Source organism: Phoenix dactylifera, chromosome 4 (assembly GCF_051530095.1).
Source record: "Phoenix dactylifera cultivar Ajwa chromosome 4, Ajwa_hap1_PhDact_Kaust_v1.1, whole genome shotgun sequence".
NCBI classification, from domain to species: domain Eukaryota; kingdom Viridiplantae; phylum Streptophyta; class Magnoliopsida; order Arecales; family Arecaceae; genus Phoenix; species Phoenix dactylifera.
Window position 1 is genome coordinate 48,567,269 of NC_143193.1, and position 20,940 is coordinate 48,588,208.

General features: G+C 36.9%; 1 protein-coding gene across 8 annotated transcripts; it reads left to right on the forward strand.

Annotated features, from left to right (window-relative positions):
• The first annotated feature begins 1,806 nt into the window (after positions 1 to 1,806).
• On the forward strand, positions 1,807 to 20,905 carry LOC149767823 (monooxygenase 1-like). Of its 8 annotated transcripts, none has more exons than XM_089930239.1 (7): positions 2,155 to 2,343; positions 2,442 to 2,601; positions 3,608 to 3,754; positions 4,435 to 4,485; positions 12,295 to 12,441; positions 18,941 to 18,991; positions 19,427 to 20,905. In XM_089930239.1, exons 2-7 carry the CDS (start codon positions 2,519 to 2,521, stop codon positions 19,629 to 19,631), a joined length of 684 nt encoding a protein of 227 aa, XP_089786365.1. In that variant the 5' UTR covers positions 2,155 to 2,343; positions 2,442 to 2,518; the 3' UTR covers positions 19,632 to 20,905. The 8 variants fall into 8 exon arrangements, 6 of the variants coding, with proteins under 6 accessions (XP_038989530.2, XP_089786365.1, XP_088576419.2 ...); XM_088720293.2 differs by lacking the exons at positions 12,295 to 12,441; positions 18,941 to 18,991; positions 19,427 to 20,905 and adding exons at positions 7,106 to 7,274; positions 8,751 to 8,979; positions 9,076 to 9,357 and having other exon boundaries at positions 2,160 to 2,343; XR_016400347.1 differs by lacking the exons at positions 18,941 to 18,991; positions 19,427 to 20,905 and adding exons at positions 7,106 to 7,274; positions 10,770 to 11,549 and having other exon boundaries at positions 2,164 to 2,343; positions 12,295 to 12,410.
• The last annotated feature ends 35 nt before the right edge of the window (positions 20,906 to 20,940 follow it).

A 20,940-nucleotide genomic window follows, 5' to 3' on the forward strand; every position in this document is an offset into this window, starting at 1 on the left:
TTACTGCCTATTATTTATTGAAGTAGAATAGTTTAGTTTTATTTCTGCTTCAACTTTATTTGCAACACATAGTCCATGCGCTTGACATAATATGTTTACTTTTAATCTACTAATGAATATATAAGAACCAACATCCTGTATATCTTTCTCTCAAAGAGTTGGATACCTATTTACTTCTTTTCAATGTAAATTCTATGCAGGATTCAAGAAGTATGGCATCACAAGTCTACAGTGCAAGTAAAATCGAGCAGGTATGTTTAAAAGATTCCAGTAAACATCTGATTTCTTGGATATAAAATGCTATATTGAAAAGCATTGCGGAAGTACATCCATGGGTTGTACCCCTCCTTCATTTGGAGGTGAATCTGGCTTCAAACCTTGGGTGATGTTGCCCAAGTTGGACATAAGTAGCTTTTACATCATTTCCTTACGATTTTTTTTTCATACAAAAAAATCAAAAAATTCTCAATCTTGAAAAGAAAATTCAAGCACTAGTTGTAGCATCATGGTTTTTTAGATATCACTAACATGATTGCAATGTGAGAATAGAGAGATCGTCTGTTGGCATTCGAGCCTTCTTTCTCCTTTCAGGGCCTATCCTAAAGAGAATCCATACTTATTTATCTTATTGTCGTGTTGCTTAGTCTTTGTTATTTTTCTTATTTATTTGTTTATTATTTTATTAGGATGGAAGATTTCGGGTGCTTAAAGAGAATTGATCTCATTCAAGTGTTGTTTGACAACTTGCCTGCTGGCTCAGTCCGACTTGGGTGCCAAATTGTAGCAGTTGAAAGAGATCCATCAAGATCATTCCCTATTCTTTATGTTCATGATGGGAATATCATCAAAGCCAAGGTGATTGATAAATTTGAAAGCTTGACTGCCCGCTGATGGTCATAAATTAATTTCTCAGAAAAAGGATGGCCAGAAATTAGTCTTCTGCCTCAAGGATGGTCACGTGGATGGCTTCCTCTCCCGACGTGAGAATCTGGTCCCCATAGAAACTTGATGTGCGGATTTCCTCGCATATCATTCTATGCGGATTTTCTTCAGCATAAAAATGCTATGCGGACATCCCTATGTTGGTGAACGACCTTTGCTGAGTGCAGCCCGTCCGCACGGAAATTTTATAAAAGTTGAATGTACGTAAGCCCGCATAGAGGTTTCTATGCGGATTTATACCGTATAGAAATTTTATGCTTACGTATGCACGAAGGAAGCACTTCTCCCAAATTTGATATGTATGGCAGTTCACAGATATCTTTCCATGCAGGTTTCTGCCGCATAAAAGTTTTATACGAATATCCCTCAAATGGGGAGCAATCTCTCATGTGCGTTTGCAAACTGTGAGAACTGGTGTGCATCCCCAGCATGAAAGTTTCTATGTGGATTTACATTCTTACAGAATGTGTACATGAAGGAAGCAGCCCCGCATAAAATTTTGCACATTAATCGATGCCAAATTGTTGTTCTCGAAGACAACTTACGTGCAAATATCCGCGTAAATTGTTTTGTGCGGATTTTCGTCCGCATAAGGCGTTGTATGTTGCCACTCCATGAATGCTTTTGGTAAAACTCGTGTGCTTTCTATCTGAGACAAAATTACCTGCTCGCCGAGCAGAGGTAGAAGACCCTCTGTTACATATGACACGTCTCTAAGAATGAGAATCTCAAAGCACATCTTATAACAAATTCCGTGGCACCTTATTATAAAATAACAAAAGAAATTTAAATAATAATTATAATATGATCATTGTCTTACTTTTTTTTCAATAATTATTTTTAGAAATCTATATTATCCAATAACCTGATTTATATAATGAATTTTTATAGTATAGATCAGTCCTTTCCGCACTCTCTAGTACCCGGCCAACCTGATTCCTTCTATAATCTCTGACAACGAAGACGGCTCCCTATGGAGTCTGGTATCAAGTATCCCATTATCAGAGTTGATTGAAAGAAAGGAAGGGATGATACCTTTTGAAAGAAAAGAAACATTTTGGGACGTGGAGCCACAGATTTTCTCTTGTTGCAAAGAAGTTTCTTAAGCACATTTCTCCGGTTCGGTGGAAGATATTCAGTACAGATGATGTACTAATGTTTGATATGTTTAAAAAAAAGCAGCCTCATCTGTGAATAAACTAAAATAATATTTTTCAAGTCAGATTCTGCAAGCCAGTGAAGTCCAAATACGACACGTTAGCGCTGACGTCAAGTAGACAAGTATCTTACTCTGGTGATTCGATGTTTTTGGCTGGACAGCGAAAAAAAGGCCTTCCATTCTATCCGACTGATGGACCGAACATTGATTCAAGGACAGCGAAAAAAAAGCCTCTTACTCTGGTAACATATATATTATTTTTTATCAAAAAGGATATAATATTTGACTACCTACAACTGAGTCTTTTTTTATATATATAATTTTTATGACTAAGTCACAGGGGCGGTGGTGGAAGCCATGTATATGCCTTGCAGCTTACCATTACATGGAGGAGGGTGAAGAGAAATAGAAGGGAAGATGGGCTCAAAGGAGGAGCATCATGACATTGTTATAGTGGGTGGAGGAATCTGTGGTCTTGCCACTGCCTTGGCTCTTCACAGGTACAAGTTCCTTGTTCTAAACTCTAAAGGCCTCGTTTTTAAAGATTATTCCTCCTTATTTCTAATCGCTTACCGTGATCTTTGCACGGAATAGAAGTCCCACATGATGTATTAAGCCCTACTTCTGAAAACCAAAAGATTCTTGCTGCAGCGTTTCACTCTCTTGAAGATTCATTGATATAGTACTGCATCTTAGTTTTGAGTGTATGCAAGCACCTCCATATAATGACAATTTCTGGCGACTCCTCTTCTTTTGATCCGATGTTATCAGACCTTGATCCATCTCGAAGGACTTGCTCTCCTTTATAATTAGTTCCCTAAAATCAGACATGGATATCAATTTGCTTGGTGAGATATGGGTTGGGTCCTACCTTTTTCTCTAAGAGAAGAAGATTGCTGCTAGTTCTCTCAATCTGTAGTTTAATTTGTTGATTAGCAGGTAGACTTATTGGTGTTTTTTATCTTGGTACCTTAAATGCTCACCTCGTTCATGTCTATCCGATAATTGCATTGCTTGTGTAAAATTATGGCTATGGTACTATAAAAAGATGAACACTCGCCCATTTCATGCTATATATTCCTTAAGAATCTGGTTTTCCCTTTAGAACACTATGGATATGATATATGAGATGTCACAACCAAGCCCTGACGTCCTCGTTAGGCTAAGAGTTCAAATCCATTCAAATCTAATCATAAGCATCACGATAGGCTCATGGTCAGCCTCCATTAACCCGTCCTGCAGTGTTTCCTAGTCCACATAGGCTATGATCCGAGTTCGCTCTCATATCATTTCTTCCAACCTAGGACCTCACCTAAAAATGCTAGCCGGAAGGTATTCTTTGAGTTCTCACATGAGAAGAAAGAAAGAGGCCAAAAAATATATAACTACCCATCATCATGTCCAGATAAATTTTCTACACTGATAATGGAATTCCTAGGATTTTGTTAATTTAACTGGTTAGAAGAATCAAAATTAATATCTAATTTTTCATGCAAAACTATGCAGGAAAGGAATAAATAGCCTTGTTTTAGAGAAATCTGACACCCTGCGAGCTGCAGGGGCAGCAATCGGTGTTTACATCAATGGTTGGCGTGCACTTGACCAACTTGGGCTTGGTACGGAACTACGGAGAAAAGCTATCCCTCTAACAGAGTATGTTTCTGTGTTTTCTGGAGACCGAGGTTCTTTTCTATTTTCATTTCTTTGAGTCACCTGACTGCCCATCACACAAGAAGGGCATTATATTGCATATACTTTTATTGTAACTAGCAGATGGCAGAATGCATGTGTGGTAAACAAAATTAGATAAGACAATAACCAATAAGTATTATGATTTCAAGTAAAGGTTGGAATGCACAACAAAGATAATCAATAATATTAAATAAGTATAATATAAAATAGAAGGTTTAAAATCAGAGATACAGATTGGAGTTGATAAGGTTATTAGAGGGGGAGAAGAAGATAAAAGAGAAATAATTTTGGTTGATAGAGAGTGGATAGTTCGGATAGTGAGAGAAAGAATTTGGGGAGCTAGAAGATATTGGATATGGGATTTGGATGAGGAAGAGAAGATTAAGATCAGTTATATGCATATTTTCTTTCCATGATAACTCATATTGATGATTGTTATATCATAAAGTTTCCATTATGAATCAAATAAATTTCATCTCTGGGCAAGCACACCCAAAAGACCCACAAACACTTTTCTTAATATAGTATGATCATCAACATTTTAGACATAGGTTCCTTTTTCAGTTTTCTTTTTTCTTTTTTTTGCATATAACCATCAAAATACTGATAGCATTAAGTCTTATTTTGCAAACTTTATTCAGGATACGAGATATGTGGCTCCACAAGAACAAGTTGCAAGTAACTTCATGCAGGTATATCCAAGAAGTTTTTGTTTAACACCTAATGCTTGAAGTAGTACTGTGGTTGATATATGTTATAATTTTGTGAGAATGGAGGGAAGAATAATCAGAGTTCTCCACACATTCTTCCAAAGTATGCCCGTCAACATTGACTTCAAATAGTGTCCATGTTTACGATGACTTTGAATGGGTCTGCAAATATGTTTGGCATGTTACCATGTAAAAACACCTTATTAACACTTGATAAATATTCAAGTTTGCACAGGTTTTACTTAGAAAAGTTTGATGACTTTTTTAATTGCTGATGGTTTGTGGATATAGTCTTATAGAAATTAGGCCCGGCCTCCCATCTTCGAGGGAAATAAAAAATGGTATTATATATGAGCTCCAAGTTTATCGACCTATTGACCAAATAAAAGAGAAGGGAGTAAAAAAGAGTTTCGCTCTAGTTTTATGGTAGTAAACTTTAAGCAGCCTGGAACTAAAAGGAGAAAATGCGGTAAATGGAGAGTATATAATGCATGTACCATTTTTTTGTTGTTTTTGTTGTTATTTAGCTATGGTCCTCACCCACCACTCTAGTACATAAATGATTTTGGTAACTACCATCAGTTTTGAGATGAAAAATGATAGTTATATAAAACTGTAACAAAATAGTTCCTCATCTTTAGCATCTTAAAGTGCTAAGGAGCTGTTAGTTAATGCTATATCAATCTATCACAAGAAAACTAGAAGCTTATATACTTCATAGGTCATAAACTCCCTTTCAAACTTCCATGATCAGTCATATCATAGATATGATAAAGTTGATCACCGATACTTCAAAACAAAAATCTACACAAGTAGCCTCCAAAGAAGATGACCCAAAAAGCTAATAAAGGGGAAACCATGACTTCCACCTTTCCTGTTTTCCTTTTCCTTCTTGAAGTCAAGCATGCCCCTTTTCTAACCCTTGCATGAACTCACCTCATAGAAAATCCCTTCCACTCTTGTATGTGACCGAGAAGCATTTCTCCTCTCTTTCTTTTCTTCTTCTATCTGAGTGCATGAAGACCCATGCATTCCCTTCTCTTTCACAGAGGTAAGCAACCATTTGGCAAGGAGAAGGCTAGTTTGGGGTCTTGACATTTGCTCAGGCTTCTAATTATTGTATGTTATTGAGTTGATTTGCTCAACTTAATAGAGTGCAGGGTAGCATATAGTAAAGTATTCCACTCACATGCTTTCTTACTTGCTTTATATGAAACTTTGTGTTAGATGTATATTGGAAATTGTACTCCTTGTCATTGAACCATGAATTCAGTCTTGTGAGGTATAGAAATTAAATATAGTCATCTCTATATGTGGATAAAAATGCTTATTTTAAATGAGAATTGCATATGATATGGTCATAGGTTGATTGTATTTGTGAAAGAGAGTGACTATTGAACCAGAATATTGTCTTCCATAAATTTATGAAACTTGGTTGTACATGTGCCTAGATTATGCTCGGTTGTGGTTCTAAATATGGTTGTAATTATGTGAATGGATTGAAATCAAGAATAGGACTGACCATGTTTTATTGATACCCAATCACAGGGCATGAGCATGACACTACTGATACCCAGTCATGGGGCATAAGCATGACATCTCATGGAGCATAACTGTGACACATTTGATACCCAGTCATGGGGCTTAAGCATGACACTATTGATACCCCGTCACAGGGCTTAAGTATGACACTATGGATACCCCATCATCAAAGAGTGTAAGGATGATACTTTTGATACCCAGTCACGGGGTGTAAGTGTGACCATGGATTAGTCCAAACCTAGAAATTTATTTATTCTCCTATTGTAAAATTTGATATTTTTGTTGCTTTGGATCCATGTCTCAAATTGTGAGTTTTGTATAGTTTACAACTGGATGAATTCACATTGTGTTCATTTATTATGAATAATATATACAACCAACTTTACGGCCAATGAATTTTCTATGCCTCTTTATGTGTATAGTAGCTATATTTGTATTTATTATTTCATTCTGGATATCTGGTGCGTATGTGTAGTGGGATACTTGCTGAGATATTGAGCTCACATCATTTCCTTTACTGTATTTTAGAGGAGCAGGACAATTAGAGGAACGCAGGTTGCCTGCATGATGGATTAGTAAAGTTTTTAGATTTCATTAGTTGTCTTGAAATGTGGAACCTTAGTGATTCAACTAAAATTTTGTTTCATGGTTAGATGTGGATTTGATATTGGACATTGTACATTTTGACTTTATGGCTAATATGTTTAATTTATATTAGAGGACCAAATTGTTTTTATATTAGAGCCACAATAAATTTTACTTTTTTAAAATAGTGTTTAGGTTTTATCCATTATTATTCGGTTTTTGAATAGGTTTGAGGCTTTGTATATTTCACAGGACCATGGTTATGTCATGTGCCTAGCAGGTGGCAGGTTTGGGGCGTAATGGTAGCTTTGATGGATGTATTAAGAAGTGGCAAATCATACTATTGTTCTTAATTATCTTGCAAGTTACCTAGAGAATGATGAAATTCTTGTTCATATTCTTAGACATCAATAATCTAATGAGAGTCGCACACAAGCTGCCTCTAATCACACATTTTAGTTCTTTTTGTTACTAGGAAAGAAGAATTGAGATGCTTGAAAAGGAGTGATTTGATTGAAACCTTGGCTAAGAATTTGCCTACGCAATCAGTTCGTTTTGGGTGCCAAATTGTAGCAGTTGAATCAGATCCCATCACTTCCTTTCCTGTTCTATATACTAATGATGGTGCTACCATTAAAGCTAAGGTGATGTTACATCCACAACAAGTTTTCTATTTTTCTTGTTTCCTATTTTATTTATTTCATGATTACTTAATTCTATGAAATAAACTTATTTCCCCTTCATTTCTTTCTAACTCAAATACCATTTTTCCTACACTCCTATAATTTTGCTATTCAATGCTTGGTTTCATTATTGGTGGTCTGTGCAATAACACTGATCAACAAATCTCTTCTACTTTTTTGATGAACTTTTCTCAACAAAAAAAGAAGAAAAAGAAAATTATGAATGATGTATTTTTATCAATTTGTTACTACTCTATATTAATGAATTGAAATATAAGAATCTCTCCACCAAATTACTACTTAAGGCCAGAGAAGGTGAATTGATTGAAGAGAGAAGAAATCAACTTCAATCCACTCAACTCGAATTTTGCAACAAAAATAATAATAAAATAATAGGGTGCCGATATTAGGGTTCTAGACCTTTTTGCTTTCATTAATATGATAAAAAATGAGTTGCAATGTTTCTATTATACTCATAAGATTCGAGACCCTAAATTCTGATCAGATTTCTCTTCTAGTTGAAAGAGGTTAAAAGTTTTATAAAATATTTTCTGGTAGAAAAATCACAGAGAAACTAAAATCTTCCTGGAGTTAGATATCTACTTCTATATTAACTTTGTCTCCTATCGTGTTATCTGATTCCTGCCAAATTGGAGGATTATGCCTAGTCAAAGTCTTGCTCGAAAGAAATGTTTCACTTTGATTAATCTGTTTCTGAGACCTAAACATCGTCATACCGCACATTACCGCTGTGTGACAAGCCCCTCGAGGGTAATTGCATCCTCGTAATATCGAAAAGTTTTCCAATTTCAATAAAAGAAAAGGAAAAAACAGACGTCGTACTAGAAAGTTATAGCCTTTAGAAATTTTGATACATAATTAGTTCGGATGTGGCGAAACTTACCCAATGGGCTATAGCCTTTAGAAATTTTAATACATAATTAGCTTGGATGTGGCGAAACTAACTCTAAAACCCTGTGCTAACTTACCCAAGGACTTGAGCTGTCCATAATGGGTTTGGTAATTCTCTTGAATCAGCTAGGGACACCTTTGATGTCAATATTTCCCTTAACTTTTAACTTTTTTCTTAAGTATTTTTAAACTAGCAAATCATAAATATTACAAGAAGAGTAGTTATCTGCACAATTTTTCATAATCCAACTCCAAAGATGGCATTAAAAAATAGTATAGATAATAATGAATTATCATACATGAAAATCAAATCTGAAAAAGGTTTGATCCAATGTTTATGAAACCATTACATTAACTCACATCTACTGGCAGGGTGCTCTAATTGATCCCAGCACACAATTTAGTTGTCATGGTAGAAACCATTCGAGCTTATGATATCACAGCAAATTTAGAAATGTAACATTTTCATGGAAAAAGCAAACTGATAATTATCCCTATCAATTTTACTCGTACATGCTGCTTCAGGTTCTAATTGGTTGTGATGGATCAAATTCAATCGTTGCAAAATCATTAGGATTACAGGCCCCAAAGGTTTTTCCAATATCTGTTGTGCGAGGTTTTACTAGCTATTCAGATGGTCACAGCTTTGACAGCCATTTTATCCGGCTAAGAGGTGATGGTGTCTTGTTGGGAAGGCTCCCAGTTGATGAAAAGTTAGTCTATTGGTTTGTCGGTCGGCTGTCCCCTTCTCAAGGTAATACTAGTCTCACTAAAGATAAATATATTGTGAACCCTGTCATTGCTCAATCTAGGGGTGAGCTAACTTCTTGAGAGTTTCCATCAGATTCAGATGTACGGAAGGTTCCTGAGCTCATCAAAGAATTTACGTTGGAGACATTAAGAGAATTTCCCCCCGAGGTGATTGAAATGGTGAAGCATTGCGACAGCAGTTCATTGAGCCTGACGCATATTTGGTATTGAGCTCCATGGCACTTGATCTTTGCAAACTTCTGGCAAGGCACCATGACAGTCGCAGGGGATGCAATGCATGTTATGGGCCCATTCCTCGGCCAAGGAGGCAGTGCCGGCTTAGAAGACGCAATTGTGCTTGCTAGATGCTTGTCGCAAGAGATGCCAATGGGTCCGGAGGGTGCAATCTGTGATCGAGAGCTGCGCAGGAGAATCGGAAGAGCAATGAGTAAATATGTGAATGAAAGGAGGCTGAGGGTAATGAGGTTATCGGCACAGTCTTATCTTACAGGATCGGTGATCGTGGCATCGTCATGGGTAAAGAAGCTGGTATGTCTTGCCATTCTGGTTGTTTTCCTCGGAGGTGGCCTGCTTAGCCACACTAATTATGATTGTGGCTCTCTTTAGGATAAATGTTGTGTGCTTGTCTCAGAGGTGGAATATTGAAAGTTATTGGCTTATTGCTCTCAAACAGTTTTTGTTTTCCTAGCTGAAATAATTCATCCTCGAACAGTTTTTTTTGTTTCTTAGCTGAAATAATTTGTTGGCTGAGGATATATATGTCCATCTAAAACAAAGAAGCAGGGATTAATGAGGACATTATTCCATGAATAATGTTATGCCTGCCACCTTGGAATAGTTATTCTGGGAATAAGCAGATTCGACTCGAATAACTATTTCTCCTTTATTCCTGTTTTCCAAAACCTGTCTGGAAGGAATATGACTTACTCCAGGACTTAATCTTGATTTCATCCGAACCAAATGCATTGTCGAACTGTTTTTGGTTGAGAAATAAGGTTGGAATAAGGCTTGGAACAGGACTTACTCTTGTTTGCTAGACAAGATCTAGAATACTAGGACAAAGGGAGGAATAAGGCACGGAATTCTTCGCCTCCAAATGCTCATTAACCGAGGAAGACAATCTCAGCCCTTTTGCTGAAGATGGCCAAGGGAAAAGGGAGACAAGCCCCCACCTTTCTCCGATTGAACGATTGTTCAAGACTTAGAAGCATCAAGGAACTTGAGATCACCACCTCTGGTACAGTGAGAAGAATGTGCCCCCTAACTATGACAATCAGAATAAATAGAATCCAGATAATGGATTCCTGGTACAACTAAGCACCAGAGTCAGACCAGTTTAAGCATTAGATACCACTGATCATCATTAAATCCTTGTCTCAATATTTTTCTCCATAAGCACTAGCATCAACTCCTCCACATACAAATGGAAGGGAATAATAATAGAGTCGACGAACTAGAATAGACCTAACTCCATTTCAGCTGAGGCGAAGTCCTCTATATTTCAGAAGAGTGAATAAAATTTCAAATAGGCATGCATGTCTAATGTGACATTATCATCAGTCCGTATGGAGGTGATTAAAATGGTGAAGCAGTGTGATCTAGACTAGTTAAGCCTCTTGCGCATTCAACACCTCCATAGCAAGAAATTCCAGCAATGACAGGTGCAGGTGATGAAATGCATGCATATTTTTAACTCATCAGAGTACAATGTAACTTCTTAATTAAGAACTCTCCTGCTGAAGTTACTGAGATGGTGAAGCATTGCAACCTCAGCCGGAGAACCTCACATACGTGCCAAAACCTGGTGCCAAAGCCACCTGGAAAGCCATGGACAGCCATAGACACATGGCCAGTTCCTTCGTCAGGAGCTTTTGCTTGCCACATGCCCGACACGAGAAATGGACAAGGTCATGGAATGATGAGAGGTCGGCAACTCGGTGGCGCAGAAAAGAGTAGCAGCCACCCTCAAAGATGTGAAGGAATGGAGGCTGGGAATTCTGAGGCTTGCAACAATCATTACGTTGGTCCTCCCTCAAAATGATAGCTTTCACTCGTCGCCTCAAGGTTATCGCCGCCGTCCACCCCACCATTTTCATATGCGATATCTACTTTATCTTTATTGACGCACACCTCCCTGCGGACACAGAGCAGCTTCAACAGGCACTCCAAAACGTTTCAAACTGAAACGTTTCTCCCAACGGAATTCTGGCACCGTAACCAATTCTGAACTAATTCCGTTGGGCCCTACCTGACCCAACAGAACTCATGTAATAGTGTCTATAAAAACCTGAGATGTGTGTGCGTCTGACATGGGATTCCTTTCATTTCTTCATGTCCTAAACTTCTTCAATCTTCATATGGATATAGATGCTGTTACTCGGGTTGCAGGCTGAATGGCATGGAACTCAAAACTGGTGTACCGAACCAAAGCTTGCTAAGCTCCATCAGCAGCAGGTGGTCGATGGATGGTTTGCAAAAGGAAACCCAAGAAGATTGCCATGGATGAGACGCTATGAATGCTAGCCAGTCCACAACATGAAAAATTGAATACAGGTGGGTTTGATTTTAAAGAGGAACTCAGCAGCATATCAGGCGAGGTTTAATGTTGTGCAAGATGCAGCTATGGCCATGTCCAATCCTACTGTAGATTAGAAAGCCATCAGACCTGTTCTCTTGCATACACCAAGGACACAGATCAACAGCCTACAGATAGATGTGGATATATTTATTTACTCAAGAGGTGAAATTCTATACATGTTTATAATAGCCAATGAATGTGAAACATGCACGATTCCAATCCAAATAATGTAGCTTTAAAGCCCTGGCTATGTTTGAAAAGCTAAGATATCAACCATATTGGTGAGTGATGGGTACCAAGATGAATGAAGATCTCAGTTCATCGCAACTTAGCTGATATATAGGAACCAAGATATTGATTTCTTGGTGTACATAATAGAGGCTACAATTGTCTTTATGCTTTCACTTTGCATATTTATTTATCAACTTATAAATCAAGATGAAGAAAGGAAGATTAAAACTCTTGTCTGATATATTGATTTTTGTCTCAGCGGATATCTTGAGAAAAACTGGGTTATATAAGCCGAGATAATAAGAGGCAAGGTTTAGATAAATTGTATAAGTGGGTTCCCCATTTTGATACAAACTGATATCTGGTAGTAGATGAAAACCTTAATTGATTAATAGGACCTAATTCTGAAATGTAGATTTGGATATAATTTTTTATATTATGATAAAAAGTTATCTTCATTGCATTACATTTTGCTCATTGTTTGTGCAGGAAAGGAGTAAAAAGTCTTGTATTAGAGAGATCTGAGAGACTACGAGCTACTGGGGCAGCAATTGGTGTCTTCATGAATGGTTGGTGTGCACTTGATAGACTTGGTGTAGGTGTTGTGCTTAGGGAAAAAAGTATGCCTATTCCAGTGTACGTTTTCATAGCCTTTTAAGGTCAAATCCTTTTTTCAAAAATATCTACTTTTCCAGAGTATACTTTCACTGCCTTTTAAAATTAAGTTCTCTTTCAGAAATATATTTTGGGTAATATACTGGGTAGGATATGATATTTGATGCAAGGAAAATGCTACACATATCGCAAACGGAACCTGAATGTGAGTATGAACCGAATTTTTCGCTTAACCAGTGAAGGCAAGATTAGCAGCTTGGCCTCAAGAAACACCCCAACCTTCTGCGATACGCAACAAGAATACTTGTGGATCTTTTCTTCAAGTTCATCTTAGGGCACATAGCAATGCTTCAATTATATGATAAACAATACCACCTTTATTACTATCTTAACTGGTAACAACATTCAGAACATAGTGTTGGATTTATTAACGATTAAATGTTTTATTTTGTCACCATCCTTTGGTGGTGCGGTTGGTTTGTGTGTGGGGTTGACGCGCCCCACAGGCATACGTCTCGTAGAGATCTATAAATAGACGACCTCTACATATTAAAAAGAGATCAGACAAAAAGCAGAGGATTCCTAATCTCTTTTCTTTCTCTACTCTCTCTTCCTACCAGTTAAAATATTTCTTCCAATTTTTTTTTAAACGGGCTTGCTGCATATTGATTCTGGGTTTGAAGCCTTCTTTGATCCGTGCAAATCATCGAGGAGGAAGGAATGAGAGGTTGTTGTATCTCAGGAGTAGAACGCCATCCAAGCCTAGTGCACTGTAAGGCGGTGAAATCTACTTCAAGGAAAGTGACCAACATACCACGCCTCAGCATCTCGGGTTCCATTTTTCTACTTTTACTTTTAATTTTTTGTTTTAGCCTATTACTGCCTATTATTTATTGAAGTAGAATAGTTTAGTTTTATTTCTGCTTCAACTTTATTTGCAACATTCTTGAAGTAGATTTCCTACGTATAATAGGCTAGTAATTAGAGTTACCCCAATGGCCAATGCAAGTGATCCGGTTCCTCCTGAAAAGTTTAATGGAACTAATTTTAAGCGTTGGAGAGAGAAAATGAAAATCTTCTTAACCACGCTTGGATTATTTTTCATAATTTTTGACTCTCCTCCAAATGAGGATGAGAATGAACCGGCTAGGACTTGTAATTTAGAGGAATTTAAGAAGAAAGACTACCTGTGTAGGGGTAGGATTTTGTCCTATCTTTCTGATCCCCTCTTTGATGTCTATTGCACTTTGAAAACCTCTAAGAAGATTTGGGATAATCTTAATAAAAAATATGGTATCCAAGATGCCGGAATGGACAAGTATACTGCTAGTCAATTCCTATCTTATAAGATGGTAGACACCAAGCCCATAGTTGACCAAGCCCATGAGCTAACAGTGATTTATCATGAATTAGACTTAAGGGGAACGTGTATAACTGAGAGCCTTCAAGTTGCTTGTACTATTAACAAGCTTTCACCTTCTTTGAAAGATTTTGGGTTGTCCCTAAAACATAAGACTGAGGAAATGAGCATGAAAACCCTACTATCTGCCATTAGGATTCAAGAGCAACATCTTAAGAAAGACAATGAGCAAATCATGAACCCTGAGTTTCTAACTAAGGTGAACTTTGTAGAAGGCCAGAATAAAACCTATAGGTTCAAAAACTCCAAATTTGAAAAGGGTGGACCTAAGAATAAAGGAAAATCCATGAAGCCAAAACACCAAATCAATAAGAACGATCGGAGGCCGATTTGCTACAATTATGAAAAATTCGGTCATATGGCACGAGTATGCCGGATGAAGAAGAAGAAGTATCAGAACTATGAACATGCACCTCCTCAACTTTCCAATCCACAAACCAACATGGTGTTATCCAGTACTGGTCCTACTAATACTGATGATCGGTATGTAACTTTAAGTCTAGAGTTAAATTTGGCAATTCATTCTACCGATTGGTTAGTGGATACAGGTGCGAATGTTCATATGTATACTGATCATACCCTTTTTACTGTTTATCAGGTCCGGAGCGGCCTAACTGTGACTATGGAGAATTTTACCTCGGCACGAGTACTTGGAACTGGAAAAGTACTTCTAAGGCTTACATCTGAGAATGTGCTTCCTCTATTTAATGTGTACCATGCGCTTGAAGAAAAGAGGAATCTGATCAGTGGATATCTTCTGATAAGGAGTGGCTATTCTTTGTTATTTCAATCTAAGAAAGTGAGTATAACAAAGAATGGAACATTTGTAGGCAAAGGCTATGAGTGTGATGGCTTATATGTAATTAATAAAATGAATGATGTACCTTTGGACATTCATTCTTATAGCAATAATAAAGTTATTCATTCAGTATGTTCTTCATTTCTTTGGCATGCTAGATTAGGACATGTGAATAATAATACTATTAAAAAAATGATTAGTTCTGGTTTATTGCCTATTGTTTCATTAGATGAAAAAGAAAAGTGTCTAATTTGTGTTCAGTCTAAGCAACCTAGAAAACCATTTAAAATGGTAAATAGAAATTCAACTTTATTAGAATTAATTCATTCAGATGTATGTGATCTAAATGGAACTTTGACTAAAGGGGGTAGAAGGTATTTCATTACCTTCATAGATGATTATTCTAAGTATTGTCAAGTTTATTTGATGAAATCTAAAGATGAAGCATTTGAGATGTTTAAGACTTATAAATCTTTAGTAGAAAATCAACTTGACAAGAAAATAAAGATTCTCAGGTCAGATAGAGGAGGAGAATACACCTCTAATGACTTGAATGAATTCTGTAGAGTTAATTGAATTCTACATGAAGTAACACCTCCCTATTCACCTCAGTCTAATGGAGTGGCTGAAAGGAAAAATAGGACTCTGCAAGATATAGTAAAATCTTTGCTTACCAACTCAAGTTTACCAGAGGTTTGGTGGGGGGAAGCAATGCTTACTGCATGTTTTCTGCTTAATAGGGTTCCATTTAAAGGTTCTAATGAATCTCCTTATAAACTTTGAAAAGGAAGAAAGCCTAACCTAAACTTTCTAAAAGTTTGGGGTTGTTTGGCTAAGGTTAATATTCCTTTAATTAAGAAAAGAAAATTAGGACCTAAGACTTTTGATGCTATATTTCTTGGTTATTCTCTTAATAGTGTTACTTATAGATTCTTAGTCATTAGTTCTGATATTAATGGCATAGATAAAAATACTATAATTGAATCTAAAGATGCTTCTTTCTTTGAAGACATTTTTTCTTTTAAGGATAAAATAGAAAAGCATATAATAGATAGATCTAATAATGCATCTTGTAATTCACCTTCTAATGAAAATAAAAATGAACTTATTGATGTTAATGAACTTGGTAGAAGCAAAAGAATTAGGAAAAAGAAAGATTTTGGATCTGATTTCTATACCTTTATGGTTAAAGATGATCCTAAAACATATAAAGATGCTATGAACTTATTACATTCTATGTTTTGGAAGGAAGCTATTAATAGTGAAATGAATTCATTTATGACTAATGAAACATGGTTTCTAACTAATTTACCACCTGGTAGTAAGACTTTAAGTTGTAAATGGATCTTTAAGAAGAAATTGAGACCTGATGGTTCAATTGAAAAATATAAAGCAAGATCAGTTGCTAAGGGCTTTACTCAGAAAGAGGGTATTGACTACTTTGATACGTTTTCTCCTGTGACTAGGATAACCACTATCCGTACTTTAATTGCACTGGCTTCAATCCATAATTTGATAATCCATCAGATGGATGTCAAGACTGCCTTCCTTAATGGTAATTTAGAGGAAGAGATTTATATGGATCAGCCAAAGGGATATGTGGCTCAGGGACAGGAAAAAAAAGTTTGTAGGTTGGTCAAATCCCTTTATGGTTTAAAACAATCTCCTAAGCAATGGCATAGAAAATTTGATGAAATAATTATTTCTTATGGCTTTAAAGTAAATGAATCCGATAAATGCTTATATTCTAAGTTAGAAAATGATTCATGTGTTATCTTGTGTTTATATGTTGATGATATCTTAATTTTTGATACTGATATAAATATTGTAACTGATATCAAGAATTTTTTATCTAATAATTTTGATATGAAAGATTTAGGTCAGGCAGAGGTAATTCTTGGTAACAGGATTACCAGAATACCTAATGGTATAATCTTTGATCAATCACAATATATTGAGAAAATTTTGAAGAAATTTGATAAGTACAACTGTAAACCAGTGAGTACACCTTATGAGCATGGTTTGAACTTGAAGTGCAACAAAGGTGATCCAGTGGCCCAAGGAAAATATGCTCAGATTATTGGGACACTGATGTATGTTGCAAATACAAGTAGACCTGACATTTTCTATGCTATAGGAAAGCTCAGTAGGTTTAATAGTTGCCCTAGTCTTAGTCACTGGGAAGCACTGGACAGAGTACTTAGATACTTGAGAGGTACCATGTCTTATGGTTTACACTACTCAAGATTTTCCGCTATACTTGAAGGATACAGTGATGCTAGTTGGATCACTAATTCAGTGAACCGAAAAGGAACTAGTGGATACATATTCATGTTGGGTGGTGCAGCTGTTGCTTGGAGATCATCCAAACAAACTGTGATCACCATATCCACTATAGAGACTGAGATTGTAGCCTTAGATTCTGCAACTCAAGAAGCAGAATAGTTTAAGAATCTTATGTCAGAAATTTTTATTATGGAAAAGCCTATACCTGCTATCTCTTTGTTATGTGACAGTGAAGCTGCAATTAATACTTGTAAAAATACTGAATATAACAAGAAAAATAGAAGACACATTAGTGTGAGACATAAGACAATTAGATACCTAATTAAAAATGGTATCGTGACTTTGGAATTTGTTAGATCTGAAGGTAACCTAGTATATCCTTTGACTAAAGGACTAGCTAGAAGCAAAGTTATAGAAACATCAAGGGGGGTGGAACTGAAACCCATAAGGAATCATTGATAATGGCAACCCAACCTATTCTGACTGGAGATCCCAAGACGAAAGGTTCAACGGAAAAAACAAGTTGTTTAATGATTAGTTAGCACTATTATTAAAATGACTTTATGTCATTTGGTCTCTCCCTATGATGTGAGTGCTAAACACAGCAGAAGTATATGGAAGAGTTTAAAACTCTGAATGAGTTCGAGTCTATGGCAAGGTGTTGTGCTGCGAGCACCCTTGGAGGATTCACCTATGTGAGTGTGACTGTGTGGCCGCAGTCTATGGGGATAAGGGTTTAACCCCTAGAGCGCTCATGAAACTGAGATATTGGTGCATGGGGCCGAAAAGCACCACCTATGATGAACCCAGTATTTGCATTTGTCATGGGTGAAGTATATGGAAATATAAACCAAAGGATTTGGTTCAAAACTTTTTAGTTACCACTATTCCTTTCAGATGTAAGTATATTTTCACTAGGTAAAGGTTCAAAGCCGCAAGCTACCTTTATTGAAGTCGTGACATGAAAGGCCCGGTATGACTATTTTTTATAAAATCTTGAAAACATTTTAATCAGGTGGGGGATTGTTGGATTTATTAATGATTAAATGTTTTATTTTGTCACCATCCTTTGGTGGTGCGGTTGGTTTGTGTGTGGGGTTGTTCTCACAAGGACGTTGCCGGAAGAAGGGTGACATAAAAACCGCGGGAAGAAGGATTCGAACTCATGTCCTTGTGAAAACAACCCCACACACAATCCAACCACATCACCAAATGATGGTGACAAAATAAAACATTTAATCATTAATAAATCCAACAATCCCCACCTGCTTTTACGTACGTGCAAGGAAGCTTGCACGGACGTAAAAGCAAGTGCTTTTACGTTCCGTGCAAGCATGAGGGGGGCACGTTCTTGAGGAACGCGAACTCGCATCCACGCGAAGGATCGCGCCCACGAGGGGCATGACCGTGGTTTCGCGCCTCATGCGAAGAGACGCGCCCCACAGGCATACGTCTCGTAGAGGTTTATAAATAGACGACCTCTACAGATTAGAAAGAGATCAGATAAAAAGCAGAGGATTCCTAATCTCTTTTCTTTCTCTACCCTCTCTTCCTTCCAGTTAAAATATTTCTTCCAAATTTTTTTTAAACGGGCTTGCTGCATATTGATTCTGGGTTAGAAGCCTTCTTTGATCCGTGCAAATCATCGAGGCAGAAGGAACGAGAGGCTATTGTATCTTAGGAATAGAACGCCATCCAAGCCTAGTGCACTATAAGGCGGCGAAATCTACTTCAAGAAAAGTGACCAACATACCACGCCTCAGCATCTCGGGTTCTATTTTTCTACTTTTACTTTTAATTTTTTGTTTTAGCCTATTACTGCCTATTATTTATTAAAGTAGAATAGTTTAGTTTTATTTCTGCTTCAACTTTATTTGCAACACATAGTCCATGCGCTTGACATAATATGTTTACTTTTAATCTACTAATGAATATATAAGAACCAACATCCTGTATATCTTTCTCTCAAAGAGTTGGATACCTATTTACTTCTTTTCAATGTAAATTCTATGCAGGATTCAAGAAGTATGGCATCACAAGTCTACAGTGCAAGTAAAATCGAGCAGGTATGTTTAAAAGATTCCAGTAAACATCTGATTTCTTGGATATAAAATGCTATATTGAAAAGCATTGCGGAAGTACATCCATGGGTTGTACCCCTCCTTCATTTGGAGGTGAATCTGGCTTCAAACCTTGGGTGATGTTGCCCAAGTTGGACATAAGTAGCTTTTACATCATTTCCTTACGATTTTTTTTTCATACAAAAAAATCAAAAAATTCTCAATCTTGAAAAGAAAATTCAAGCACTAGTTGTAGCATCATGTTTTTTTAGATATCACTAACATGATTGCAATGTGAGAATAGAGAGATCGTCTGTTGGCATTCGAGCCTTCTTTCTCCTTTCAGGGCCTATCCTAAAGAGAATCCATACTTATTTATCTTATTGTCGTGTTGCTTAGTCTTTGTTATTTTTCTTATTTATTTGTTTATTATTTTATTAGGATGGAAGATTTCGGGTGCTTAAAGAGAATTGATCTCATTCAAGTGTTGTTTGACAACTTGCCTGCTGGCTCAGTCCGACTTGGGTGCCAAATTGTAGCAGTTGAAAGAGATCCATCAAGATCATTCCCTATTCTTTATGTTCATGATGGGAATATCATCAAAGCCAAGGTGATTGATAAATTTGAAAGCTTGACTGCCCGCTGATGGTCATAAATTAATTTCTCAGAAAAAGGATGGTCATAAATTAGTCTTCTGCCTCAAGGATGGTCACGTGGATGGCTTCCTCTCCCGACGTGAGAATCTGGTCCCCATAGAAACTTGATGTGCGGATTTCCTCGCATATCATTCTATGCGGATTTTCTTCAGCATAAAAATGCTATGCGGACATCCCTATGTTGGTGAACGACCTTTGCTGAGTGCAGCCCGTCCGCACGGAAATTTTATAAAAGTTGAATGTACGTAAGCCCGCATAGAGGTTTCTATGCTGATTTAACCGTATAGAAATTTTATGCTTACGTATGCACGAAGGAAGCACTTCTCCCAAATTTGATATGTATGGCAGTTCACAGATATCTTTCCATGCAGGTTTCTGCCGCATAAAAGTTTTATACGAATATCCCTCAAATGGGGAGCAATCTCTCATGTGCGTTTGCAAACTGTGAGAACTGGTGTGCATCCCCAGCATGAAAGTTTCTATGTGGATTTACATTCTTACAGAATGTGTACATGAAGGAAGCAGCCCCGCATAAAATTTTGCACATTAATCGATGCCAAATTGTTGTTCTCGAAGACAACTTACGTGCAAATATCCGCGTAAATTGTTTTGTGCGGATTTTCGTCCGCATAAGGCGTTGTATGTTGCCACTCCATGAATGCTTTTGGTAAAACTCGTGTGCTTTCTATCTGAGACAAAATTACCTGCTCGCCGAGCAGAGGTAGAAGACCCTCTGTTACATATGACACGTCTCTAAGAATGAGAATCTCAAAGCACATCTTATAACAAATTCCGTGGCACCTTATTATAAAATAACAAAAGAAATTTAAATAATAATTATAATATGATCATTGTCTTACTTTTTTTTCAATAATTATTTTTAGAAATCTATATTATCCAATAACCTGATTTATATAATGAATTTTTATAGTATAGATCAGTCCTTTCCGCACTCTCTAGTACCCGGCCAACCTGATTCCTTCTATAATCTCTGACAACGAAGACGGCTCCCTATGGAGTCTGGTATCAAGTATCCCATTATCAGAGTTGATTGAAAGAAAGGAAGGGATGATACCTTTTGAAAGAAAAGAAACATTTTGGGACGTGGAGCCACAGATTTTCTCTTGTTGCAAAGAAGTTTCTTAAGCACATTTCTCCGGTTCGGTGGAAGATATTCAGTACAGATGATGTACTAATGTTTGATATGTTTAAAAAAAAGCAGCCTCATCTGTGAATAAACTAAAATAATATTTTTCAAGTCAGATTCTGCAAGCCAGTGAAGTCCAAATACGACACGTT